The sequence below is a fragment of the Eschscholzia californica genome, unplaced genomic scaffold (genome assembly GCF_041429995.1).
Source record: "Eschscholzia californica isolate CP2 unplaced genomic scaffold, dmEscCali1.0.p SCAF_1, whole genome shotgun sequence".
NCBI lineage: Eukaryota > Viridiplantae > Streptophyta > Magnoliopsida > Ranunculales > Papaveraceae > Eschscholzia > Eschscholzia californica.
Window position 1 is genome coordinate 71,804,896 of NW_028238198.1, and position 13,011 is coordinate 71,817,906.

The 13,011-nt window shown below is 34.9% G+C and overlaps 1 protein-coding gene across 4 annotated transcripts; it reads left to right on the forward strand.

Annotated features, from left to right (window-relative positions):
* The first annotated feature begins 1,386 nt into the window (after window positions 1-1,386).
* On the forward strand, window positions 1,387-12,307 carry LOC147568853 (BAG-associated GRAM protein 1-like). 4 transcript variants are annotated; one of them, XM_086655248.1, is made up of 19 exons: window positions 2,498-2,681; window positions 2,789-2,834; window positions 2,946-3,645; window positions 3,853-3,950; window positions 5,760-5,835; window positions 6,480-6,608; window positions 6,688-6,734; window positions 7,333-7,456; window positions 7,594-7,710; window positions 8,056-8,085; window positions 8,172-8,271; window positions 8,418-8,524; window positions 9,468-9,608; window positions 9,723-9,827; window positions 10,658-10,804; window positions 10,962-11,015; window positions 11,338-11,401; window positions 11,854-11,915; window positions 12,028-12,307. In XM_086655248.1, the coding sequence occupies exons 3-19, from the start codon at window positions 3,595-3,597 to the stop codon at window positions 12,133-12,135; spliced, it is 1,560 nt and encodes a 519-aa protein (XP_086511374.1). In that variant the 5' UTR covers window positions 2,498-2,681; window positions 2,789-2,834; window positions 2,946-3,594; the 3' UTR covers window positions 12,136-12,307. The 4 variants fall into 4 exon arrangements, with proteins under 4 accessions (XP_086511371.1, XP_086511372.1, XP_086511373.1 ...); XM_086655245.1 differs by lacking the exons at window positions 2,498-2,681; window positions 2,789-2,834 and adding an exon at window positions 1,387-2,376 and having other exon boundaries at window positions 3,595-3,645; XM_086655246.1 differs by lacking the exons at window positions 2,498-2,681; window positions 2,789-2,834 and adding an exon at window positions 1,769-2,376 and having other exon boundaries at window positions 3,576-3,645.
* Window positions 12,308-13,011: the final 704 nt, after the last annotated feature.

Consider the following 13,011-nt stretch of genomic DNA (forward strand, 5'->3'; position numbering starts at 1 on the left):
GTTGGTCTTTTTACTGAAATTGAAAATTACATAATTGCCATCAGGGAGGTGAAGCCTAAAAAACTTTGATGAATCCTTTTTAACTAAAGTCATAATTTCTTAGGGAGTTTTGGCCAAAACTCCCTTTTCCATAATACCTTTTCCACGTTTTAATTTGACAACATATAACTGTTGACAACATATATAGTTGTGTTGTTATAAACTGATGACAACATTTACAATAATTTCCTAACTTGTTATAAAATGTTGACAACAGATATAATTATGTTGTTAACAAAATATATAATGCCATTAGCCAAAATATTATTTTTTCGTAAATGGCGGGTTTGTCAAATACAAAGGATAACATGCATAACATTTTAATTTTGCACAAGACAAATTAAAAAAAATGCATTACTCTAAATGTTTATGTCAAAAGCATAACAAAAAATGTGGAAACCATTTCTTTCTTCACAAGACAAATTGAAAATTATGTTTTAGCCAAAATGTTAGTGTCAGTCAAATACATAAAAAGAAATGCATAACAATTTTTGAGCAAAAACAAATTTGTTCAGAAAGTTACAAAATTGTTGAGAGCAAACTGAGACTTGTTAAAAAATTTCAAAAATGTTTTTCACGTTGAATTGGATGCGAAATTTCGTTTTGGAGGTAAAGTTGTACTTTTACAAAATGGGGTTTTTTCAATATTATTCTAGGCTGGTCCTAATTTCCTCCCTTTATGTTAAGTGTTTAATTCATTTTGGTCTTTAAAGATGACCAACTAACGAAAAAGTCCTTATAAAACTTTTCATTTTGGCATCAATTTTCATTCTCCCCTTATTCAACTTAAAAAAATGACTTCGTCGTTCCCTCTATTCATTATTTTGGAAAGTTATCCTCTCTCTGTCCTATATCTTTTTTCACTATTAGACACGAGTTGTCAACGAACAACTGGCCAACGTCGATCGACGACTTATTAAGGAAAAAAACGGTTTCTTTTCTTCTTCCGTTATTCGACCACCGGTCAACCACCATCGCATACTCTCTCTTTTGTCAAGGTTTTGTAGAAATTCTATTAGAGTGATTTTTCCATCCTCAAATTATCCTTCACGCTGCGCATTCATCATATTCTTTTTTATATACAATGACATTATCACAGTTGTACTGTAATTTTTTGTTTCCTTCAAACACTACAAACTTTTAATGAATTTGCGTTTTCTTCTTCCTCCATCTTCCCTTCTCACCACTATCAACTCCGGCGATACCTCCAACATTAATTTCGGTTGTCATCTCTCTTTCTTCTCTCTCTCATCTCTCTCCTTCCGCCTCTTTCTACTCTCTTCTATTTCCGGCGAAGGGGAAGTCCCTTCATTTGGATACCATATCCATCCCTTCGTTTGGTTTTCTAGACGAAGGGTTTCGACAAAGGAACGATTCTGTTCGCCGGAACTTAGAGAGAGGAGGATGGAGAAAGGGAGAGAGAAATGAGAGAATTAAGATAGACATAGAGAGAAGAAAGAGAGAAACAGAAAAAAGAGAGAAATAAGACAAAGAAGTCGTCAGTTTGTCCCCAACCATCTACGACCCGCGACTTGGATTGTGTTTGGGGAATACTCTTTGGATTTTCCACCTTGTATTCAAAAAACTTTTCTTGTTTTCCCAAATCATCAACTTTTTTGTTCTCCAAATTATTAGCGATTCCAAGTTGGTTAAATCTGAGGACCAAATCGAAATTAACCTATAACTTTTTCTTCTTTATATCAAAGGATGAAACCTGACCATCCCTTTCATCTTCTACGCATATAATCTGTGAAGGCGAAAAAGTGATCTCTCTTTTTAAGCGTTACGGTCGTCGGTCGTGACTTTTCAGTTTTATCTTCCCATATTACCCCTGTCTTCTACATCATATTTCCCTTTAATTTAAGCAGTACTCACAGTAATATAGTAAAGAGGAGATGGGTATTTTGGTACAAATGAAATATAAGAGAACCCCGTATATTTTCTTCTTCCTCAAGCGGACAACGTTGACTATTTCTTTTTCTCTATCTATTTTTGTCTTTCTCTCTCATTGACAATGGACGTTATTTCCATCTCATGTAGATCCTCTAAGGTCTTTTTCTCGATTCTCAAAACCCTAGAAATTTCATAAATCCAAACCCTAAATTATTCCAAAATCGATCGTTTTTAACGAATTGAGGTGTTGAAATGAACGAAATTGTATTGAATTTTCTGTTCCCGTCTTGGTGGGAGATTGAAATCACTGTTGCCGCTGCGATTTTTGTGATCGTAGCGTTTTCCTTTTTCTATTCTGGTGGTGCCGGAATTTGTTACGATGATGATCAACGTGCTCTCTGTGATGATTCTGGTGCCGGAGGTGATCTTGATGATGGTGATCGGGTTAGTAATCGAAAATTTGTCCATTGATACAATTTAATTATTGTTATTTTGAAAAAAAAAATTGACTTTGATTTTTAGCCTCAAGTCTCTCATCGATAAGATATTCAATTGGCCTGTGTAGAAAGAAATATTAAGAGTCAAGACCTTATTTGTACGCCATGGTGAATTCTATGAGATGACTAACTAAAATGGTTCATGGTGGATAAACTCGTATGACGACTGAAGTATAAGCTGATATCCCTTTGGTGGGAACCCATTTGGCTACCCTAATAGCTATGACTGAGGCTTCTTTAACCCCTAATAAGGTCAGTTGATATCCCTTTGGTGGGAACCCATTTGGCTACCCAAGGATGTTTTTACAGCATGAAATAAGCAATTTGAGATTCATTATTCGAGAATTACTCAAAATCAGGTACGAGACCTCTTATGCGGCCGAAAGGATAGTACGTACATTTGAGGTTGGTTTGCTTAATTCAATGATTGGTGCATATGTAGACCTAAAAATGTTAATAGTCACCAACAAGAAAACGACCCACTCCTTGAATTAGACCTTATGTGTTATTCTGCAGAAATTTTTACCTTTGGATGCAGTCGATCACCATCTTCCAACTTGTTCTGCTTAATCTGTGATACAAGGTCATGTTATTTTTATTATTTTTTATCATGTTAAGTGTTTTCTTGGAGCAATTGATGGTTCTGGAGGACTCCCTTTGTCATTTTCAGATACCAACCAACTTTACAAATAATTGGATATCTTTTTCTTAGCGGAATTCAATTAGATGTTAATATAAGCTGTGACATATTTTTAAGACTAGAGACTTTTTGCCTACTCTTCATTGTTTACTAGAGTAGGTCACGCGAATGTGGTTCTTTTTTTCTTCAAAAAATTATTGTTTTAAGAGGAACATTATTCGTCTGTTTGGGAAATTTGGTATTTTATTTCTTGTCAATTAGTTTTAGCCAAAAAGGCAATAAATTCTTTAGCACTTAGCTTAAATGTTTCCCTGTGATAATTCCCATGACCAATGAGGTCATTCTATCTCAACATATCTGATGATGAACAATTATGTTATAACGTAGATTTGTATATATAGTTTCCATTAATGAACATTGATCTTCAGTTTTTGCTGAGTTTAAGCTCGCTACTCCACTAGTTATATCTTTCGTGGAGTAATTTTTCCATTTGTTTTGACGTGCAGTTCTGCACTTATTTTGTAGATGGGCCAATTAAAAGGAGACGCACAAGGCAATTATGTGTATTCAATTAAGGTATCTTCTATCAGTTAAAATTTATTACTTCCTTCTGTTTCAGTTTGGAAAGATTGTACAGTTCCTTCGTGTATGTCTACGTATATAGGCTGTAGGAAATTAGATATGGTGTGTCGGTTTATCAATTAAAATTGACCCAAATTAGATCTATAATCATTGTTCATTAAGTTTTCTCTTTTAATATTGGATAGTATGCTATTATTTCAGCTCGAACTTCTGGCAGCAAAGAATCTTATTGGTGCAAACTTGAATGGCACATCAGATCCGTATGCTATCATCACTTGTGGTGAGCAAAAGCGCTTTAGGTGATTGACCTCACTTCTTTTTCTCTTTCGTGGAATCCCTGCATCAAGCAATTCTTAGAGGAACTTGTTCTTTGTGTCTATGACGGATAGGATGAATTAATTATTAGTGTTTCTCTCTTACCTGAACCAATCAAAGAACCTTAAGTTGTTTAGTTCACAAACTACTCTTATTTTCTCCTCTTTACCTCCCCATCTGATTAAATGGAACAACTTTTTTTGTGCCATGCATATCATGAAGATGGCGTGGAATAGAAACAGTCAAGTCATCTAAACTATTGAAAATAGAGATTTTAACCATATTCATCATCCAACATAGTACATTAGAAACCCCTTTTTTCATTAGAACGGCATATATTGAAAAGCAACATTAAATAATTTGGGTGAGTGGTAACATGCATGTATATCTACTGAAGAGACCAAAGTTCGAATCTTACAATTTCCAAAGATAATATTAAACGAAAATATCATCTTTGAGTCCAATTTCAAATAAAATGCTTGAGTTTCATCCTCCAACCTACTTCTTATTTGAACCATGGATATGAATTTTACGGTAAAAGACATAGAAGAAGACAAAGAAAACATTTCTAGAAGCAGTTATAGTTGCAAATGGTGGAGAGAGCATAGCTGAAGCCCTTTCCGAGTGCAAAGAACTGTTGCTAACTTGCTATTTGTAGAAAACTTCTTCCTTCTCTCTAGCTTGAGTTTATCTCTTTTGATTCTCTCTCTAGTTTGAGGCTGGTCTTTTGGAGTTCAGATCCACCTTTTACACGTCGACTTAATCATTTCGTTTCGAGCAACCGACCATTTTTCATTAAAAGGACACCTGCAGCAATAACGACAGAAAGATTACTTTTGTGGATTGTACTTCAATTAATTTTAAACTTGGATTCGGTCAGTGACTATTATTATGCATTGTGGTCATTCAGCTTCAAGCTTCAATTACAAAAATAGAAAAAGAACTACAATAAATTGAAGTAACTGCCAAATATAGATTAGAGAATATAAGTATGACTCTTACACACTCTTTACTGTGAACCCTTTGACAATGGAAATAACTTCCAAATGGGCATAGTGAAACCCAGATAACCCAATCTGGAGAAGGTTATTTTGTGAGGAGTACTACTTCTCTGTCTAAATAATAAGTAGACCCAACCTTGTAATCTCTAATCACTGCTGGACACATTATCTAATGTCCAATTATACGACCAAATAATTTTGAAATCATAGATGTTTATCCAAACCTGGTTACCTGACCCCTTTTCAGAAACAGCCTTTACTAGAATAACTAACTAATCATAATGTTGATTACAGAGGTGTTGCTATAATTGCATATATCTTAATGTAGTTTTTTACGAAATAATATTATTTTATTTTGTTAATAGTATATTTTATTAAATTTGTTTGTCGTAGTATAGCTAGTTAGTTTTTCAATAGTAAAATTAAAAGATATGAACGTTTTTTTAATGGGTCATTTGACTCATTTGATCATTTCTACCCTTTTGACTACCTTTACAAGTTAAAAAGAGCGTGAGGAACAGCAAAATCGCCATTTATCACACAATAGGGACTGTCACTTTACTGACCTTAGAAGGGCAACTAGTTAAAAAAAAAACTTAGGAGGGCAACTGATTGCTTGCTGATGCTCCTCAGCTGCATATAGAGGCGTATGTCCTGAGTACACCTATTTTTACTCCGAGGCGTTTGCAGCAATACGCGTCTCATGTTCCTTTTTAAACGTTGTTTGCATTAGTAGTTTATCTTGACTTTGTGTTTGATTCGGTTGCCTTTCCTTTTGCTGTTTTTCTGTAGTTCCATGATCCCTGGTTCTAGAAACCCGATGTGGGGTGAGGAGTTCAATTTTTTCGTGGATGAGCTTCCGGTCCAGGTATATTGATTGGTTTGACTGATTAATTTGCATGCACTGTATTAAGTTGGTGAACATGCTTAACCACACTTTGGATCTGTTTAGTTGCGTGAATTTTACATATTTATTTTTTTCTTTTACAAACTTTGTCTTTTGATGCATCATAGCTAGAAAGTTTCTTTCAATTAAGCCAAGCTGTAGAAATTCTTTGAGTTGAACGTCAAGGTTCTCTTGTTAGGCTTGTATAGGAAAAGTTGATCAAACTTCTCGCTAAACTTGGCTATTTTAATTGGATCGATCTCTTCTCATTGTAATCAAGATAACTACTGAATGGGATCTATTAGTGCATATCAAAATCTGGTTCTCTACTCATCATGCTGTTAACCTGGCTGGTGGGGACCTTATAAGAATGTGAGATGAATGAATATTGTCATCATCCTCATAGGCTATCTCTTGGAGCAGTCAAACCAGAATGCAACATCTTAGTTGACCCTTACTTTCATTTCCACTGCCAATTTCTTGATGGAAACTAATGATAATTTGCTAACAGAAACAGAAAGTTAGCTTTATGCTCTTTTAGTTTGAGATCATTACTGACAAAGCACATGATTCACATACGGTTTTTCATGTTTTGAACTGAGTTCTTATTTCTATCCCTTTTGTAGATCAATGTGACAATATATGATTGGGATATAATTTGGAAAAGCGCTGTTCTTGGTTCTGTGACTGTTCCAGTGGAAAGTGAGGGTCAATCTGGAGCAGTCTGGCATACACTGGATAGTACATCGGGGCAGGTGGTTCTAACATTTGATCTATTTTCTATGGGCTTCTTGTATAACTTTGTAGTGAAACTGTGTAAGTATGTTATTTCAGGCCTGTCTTCACATCAAAACGAGTAAGATTCCAGGAAATTCTTCCAGGTAATTGGGTGTGCTTGGATTTCTAACTTTCATAAATCTATCCTTCCACAATTTGAGCATCTTCTCTACACATTATTAAGCATCGCTAACAAAACTTACATGTGATATTCCACTTACATGTTGCTTTTTAGAATTTGAAAAAGGAGTTAAGGTTAAATTTAGTTTCTTCATTCTTCAGTTGGTTAAAAGTTAAAACAGAGGCATTTCAACCTAAACTTGTTCAAATATTCTGAAGTAATACCTGAATAATGTTGATACACAAAGATGATGTGAAACATATTGCTTAATTTTTCTTCTTATCAGTTATCAGTTTAATAACAGAAACATATACGCTAATGACAAAAACATTTGGAAATTGGACCACAACTTTAAAGGTCATTGGGCGCATAAGCTGCTTCCCTGTTCTTCTAATAAAGTAATAAATAGATTAAGCTATTTCTGAATTAGGTCAGATACTCAGATAGTGAGATCTTATCACACAATCACGTGTTTAGGATTAATAGGTGTTCCTCTTCTTAATTTTTATTTTCAATATTGGCCTTGTTGTATCTCTGCATCTATCGTTCCTCTCTATCTTTGACGCTGTACATATGAGTAGGGTTCTGAATGGATATGTTGGAGCTAAAACTCGAAGAAGATTAACTTTAGATAAGCAAGGTCCAACAGTGGTTCATCAAAAACCTGGGCCACTTCAGACTATCTTTAAACTCCTTCCTGATGAGGCAAGTTCCACTACTTCCTATTACGAAAGCCATCTTCAAAAATGATAGTTTATACAGCCTTCGAACTTCTCAGATCTTCATGATGATCTTTGGAGTCCTTGAACATGTAATTTAATGAACAAATGTACTTTTTTCAGGTCGTTGAAAATAGTTTTTCATGTGCACTTGAGAGGTCATTTTTGTATCATGGTCGTATGTACATCTCTTCATGGCATATTTGCTTCCATTCTAATGTATTCTCTAAGCAAATGAAGGTTAGCTCATCTTCTCATTGATAAAGGTTATGACATCTTTAATCTATACGTTAATGTTATCGCCAGGAATCCGTTGGTTCCTTCTATTCACTAACCCATCCTTTCAACAATTCATTTAACTGTATGCAACAATTTGAGAAATGTCAAAACATCTTGAATATATTAATTATTACATTAAATAGTATGATTTATGTTCATCTCAGTGCAATCTGTATGTATCATGTACGGATAGCTAAGATCGATGGTGGAAATTAAGTTCTAAGCAAATAGTAAATATAGATTGCTGGTGTTTGCATATTTATACTAATTCCATATTTAACAGTTCTCCCGTATCTATTTTGTTAGGTGATCATTCCATTTCAAGATATAGATGAGGTATGACATGCTCTCAGTTATTCTGTGCTTCTGGTTTTCTTCTGACGCGATAGGTATGTTGATAGTCACATATTACTATGGTGCAGATAAAGAGGAGTCAACATGCATTCATTAATCCTGCAATCACCATTGTTCTTCGTATGGGCGCCGGTGGCCATGGTGTACCGCCTCTAGGAAGTCCAGATGGTTAGTGATTTAAAAATATATTCTAAGCACTCAGATTCCTGTCAAGCATTTTGTCTGGGAGCTCGTCTGAGATTTACATCACCGCAAGTGAACACTTGTAATGTTTAAGGGCATTTACCAATTGTTTTTATTTGACCACTTTTCAGGTAGAGTCAGATATAAATTTGCATCATTCTGGAATAGAAATCATGCATTACGAGAGTTGCAACGTGCAACAAGTAACTTCTATGCAATTGTAGAAGCTGAAAAGAAGGTCCGTCCATTCCTTACCCGAGTTACCCTTATATAAAAAATTCATGTAAGCTAAGCAGTTGATCCTAAAGAAGGCTCTAGTATTTGTGTATCAGTGTCTCTAATCTTTGTGTCATTGAATTTTGGAAACAAGCTCTGCCTTCCCTATTACAGAAAACTAGACGCACAAGTACTATTATGTAAAAAATTGAGTGTGCACAATCGTGAGTGCTCTAAGAAGAGACGGCTCGTCTATGAGCTAATAAGAGGAAACCTGTAACAAAAGATGGAGGTCCAAATGTTACCGTCCAGGCATCCAATCAAAATTATTATAGTTTAAGACGTGATATTATGGGACAGGAACGTGATCTTCTTATCCAGTTTAGGGCTTCCTCGTGCTAAATACCTTGTTATTTCACCATCCAAAAATAGTAATATTTGAAGCCATATGATTTAGACGTCGCAGAAGCTGTAAAAATTAACAGCAATATTTAACCTATAGCAATAATGTAAAAGCAAGAACGATTAAGAAAACCACAAAAAATAAAGAGCATAAAGATAAACTGCAACCAAGAGAATTGGCATATACTGGATGATGAAAAGAGGAGCTATATAAGGACTGACAGAGATAGCAATACTTCAAGAATAAGGCAAACATTATTTCTTACATCAATGGCAGCATCCTGTCTCTTTTGTTAAATGCTTTTTGATATGAACACGATTCAAGTGACTACTAGAATAGATGCCTTTATATATTGTATATGTGTTTTCTCAAAAGTCACACTTGCCATGAGAGATGTTGATATAAGAGTCTGCTAAAATGCCCGACTTGATTCTAGCTCTCTAAGTTCTCGTGTTTCTTTTATGCTTCTAGTTCTGAGTGCAGTCTTTATTGGTTTTGTTAACCTAATTCCCTGAGCTGTTTGACTAACAGAGGTCCACCCCATTTGCTTCTTTTGATGTAGGAAATAGCAGAGTCTGCGTTGAGGGCACATAGCAGCTCTGTTAGAGTCAGTCTGGGGAAGACAAAAGCTCCTGATAATGTTCCCAAATCTGTAAAACATCAAGCTTTTATCAAAGAAGAAGTTCTAGTTGGTATATATAATGTAAGTGCTGGTTAGATCCCATAACGTTTCATATTCAATCCATTACATTTCTTTCTTTTCACCCCAGGTGGTTTACTTAATTGCTTCTAATTATAAACGAAAATCTCTCCTTAGGATACTTTTCCTTGCACAGCTGAGCAGTTCTTTAATGAGCTTCTGAGTGATGATTCAAAGTTTATAAGTGAGTACCGGTCAGCACGAAAGGATACTAATCTTAATGTAAGTATGATGTGATGTTTTTATGTGTTTACTATATGTGATATTTGTGAGATATGCGAAGTGGTACAGAGTACAGACACATAGCTTATCAATGGAGTATTCTAGGAAAATAGGAAATAATAGTATTCTATTCTGTTATTTCTAGTATATTAATTGACTTTTTTGCAGTACTATAACAGTTAATTTTTTAATAGTTAAGTTAAAGGATATGAATGTTTTTCCCAATGGTTCACTCTGTACCATTTTGACTACCAGTCTTACAAGTTAAAGAACAACAGATGAGAGCACGACAAGATGTCTCTTGTCACTTAGAAGGACAATAAGGGTTGTCACTTGACTGAATCGTCACCTTTTCACGCTACAATAAAAGAAAAGTAAGTGGCAAAATTATGTCTGACTGCTGCTGATGCATAGCCTCTCTGCTGGTGATGCATACACCCCTCTCTGTTGCATAGAGAAGCACAAGTCCAGAGGCGGTACACCTATATTCACTCTCAAAGCGTGCACACCTCTTGTGCTAAACGTTTAGGACAGTTTAAGTGAAACTTTGAATGATTAGTAGTTCCTAGAAGATGTTAGTTTACATTGTAATGCTGCACTTTTTAGTTGGGAGTTTCAGAGTGTTTCTTTACTCAATTAGGAGCGGACATAACTGCTACAAGACCGACTTTGTATCACTTTCCTTTTTTTCCCTTGTTTTCTTTTCCTTTTTATACATTGTTGGCCTATTATTTGTTAATAAAGCTTAAGTTAACAAAAATAAATCCAACTTTAACCCGAATTTTTGGTATTAAAGTTCTGACAACTTTATTTATGTTGTGTTTCTCTAGATGGGCCAATGGCATGCTGCAGATGAATATGATGGTCAGGTCAGAGAAATAACATTCAAATCCATGTGTCATAGTCCTATGTGTCCTCCATACACTTCCATGACTGAGTGGCAGCATGCTGTTCTATCACCAGATAAGAAAAAGCTGGTAAGCTAAGTTTACCCAAGACCTATATTTTCTCCATAACAAACTGTTCTTCCTTTTCGGGTTTGAATGATATTACCATCTATTTTGGTCCTTGGTGGTATGTCTTCTTTTCCTTTACCAGTTTTTTTTTATTTAAATTTTAATGGTGCTATTTCAGGTGTTTGAAACAGTGCAACAGGCACATGATGTTCCCTTTGGATCTTACTTTGAGGTATTCATCTCAAGATTTAACCTTTTTTAAACATGCTTTTGCCTCTTTAATCTGTTGAATTTATGCACATTTAGCACAGACAGCTAAGAAATTCGTGTTGAAGTACCCTAATATGCAGAACCAAATTTTGAATTCATTGGTTGTTTGCTTGACGATTAAAACAGTTTGTCAATGAAAGGTTAAAAGTGTTGCGCTAGTCTTCAATTAATAAATTATTTAGTTTAAGTAGGTCCAAGATTTTAGGTCTCTCGAGGACAAATATTTGAAGAAAATTATAATGTGGATATCTGATTCTAAGACAAATGATACGATGTTGTTTCAGGTCCATTGCAAGTGGTCTCTGGAAACAACCACCGAATCTTCCTCCAATTTAGACATAAAAGTGGGTAAGGTTCTCATCTCAGTCTGAAAGTTTAAGCATTTCAGACTATCAGCTGCCAGATTTGCAACATTTGTGGTCAAACTTTCCCCCCATGTAGCAATTATCTACTCGACTCATCCAAAACCCACTGTGCTTGGATTTATTGCCCTTTTCAGTAAAACTAGACCAATCCCTCTCCTGACCTCCATGACTTCTTTGGTCATCCATGTATCCAAATGTCTGTGTACGTGCATCCGAATGAAATTTTATGGGTAAAGAGGTTTGATGATGGTCCCAGGGGATCAAAAAGGAAGCTGGTCTAACTATACCATTTTCTCTTTCTTCTTTTATATCGTGTTTCTTCTCTTTAACCCGCAACTCTCAAACTCTTGCTACTATGGGTTTAGAAGAACTTTAATTGGATCCTAGTACCATCTTTAGTGTATAAGATGATGTTAACGAATTTTGTTACTACAGGAGCCCACTTCAAGAAATGGTGCGTAATGCAATCTAAGATAAAAACTGGAGCAGTTAACGAGGTAAGTATATTTTCATAACGACTATAATAAGTTGTTGGTCGATATCTTCCCATTCTTAGACATACTCTTTTTTCGATGAAACTAATGTAGTTCTCCATCTCATCAATCACAGTACACAAAAGAAATGGATACGATGTTGGAGGTGGCACGTTCGTATATCAAGTCAAAATCTTCTCCTAGTGAGACAGATGAAACCCCTAAACCTCAAGAAAGTATATAACACACTTCAGCAAACAATGCCTGAATGTTGATCATCTCACTTAAGCTATGAACCCTTTTTTTTCTATACTTTCAATTGTATTAAGAAGAAGCTCAATTGTCGGAATTTCAACGAAGATAGAAGTGTACTTTGGGTATCATTTTGTATATAATATAACCCAGTTTCAGAATAATCTTTGGCGATTTTCCCCTTCTTGTAATGGTATCGGTATTTGTTCCATTCTCTAAAATTTGAATCAATTTAAACTTGGAAGAAGCCATTTAAGTTTGATAAGGGTGCTGCCATGTCCTACTCATCAAGTTTGCGCCACGATTTATTCTTGGCCCAATTTCTGTTCTGGAAATTTGTTATCTTTGTTGTGTTCATTTGTTTATATAGTAGGCTAGCCAAAAACTGAGTCCAGGTGTTTAAACTTTGGGCTTTAGACCTCTTTCATGTTGTTGGGATTTAGGTCTTTTTCATGTTCAGTTTAACTTAGGTGGTTATCGTGTTTATCACATCTTCATGATGTATTAATGCCTTGTAACGATTAACGTAGATCGTAGTATTAAATCAAATCATTTTTCACATCGTAAAAAATCGTGAAAACAATAAATAAATTAAATTAATCAAGTATTTCTATAGTAAGAGAAAAATAAAAATAGAAAAGTAAATTAAGTTATGAAACTAACTTTTTGACTCTTTTACTTATTTTATTTTTTTGAAATCAACCGAAATCATATTTCATTCATAAGTGATTCCATCACAAGTTACATGGATGATAATTTTTATTTCTTTGAGAACTACATGAGAGTTACATATAATAAGTTCATTGAACTTTCGAACGTAAAGTGCCTCATGAAGGGGAAGAATTAACTAGACACAGACTCAAACAAA

What these genes read in the sequence shown, in the direction of transcription:
- LOC147568853 (XM_086655245.1), top strand. Translation starts at nt 2,185, where the DNA reads ATGAACGAAATTGTATTGAATTTTCTGTTCCCGTCTTGGTGGGAGATT. An exon ending in ATTCCAGGAAATTCTTCCAG is followed by an intron (nt 6,735 to 7,332) that starts GTAATTGGGTGT and finishes ACATATGAGTAG; the next exon opens with GGTTCTGAATGGATATGTTG. An exon ending in TTGTAGAAGCTGAAAAGAAG is followed by an intron (nt 8,525 to 9,467) that starts GTCCGTCCATTC and finishes CTTTTGATGTAG; the next exon opens with GAAATAGCAGAGTCTGCGTT.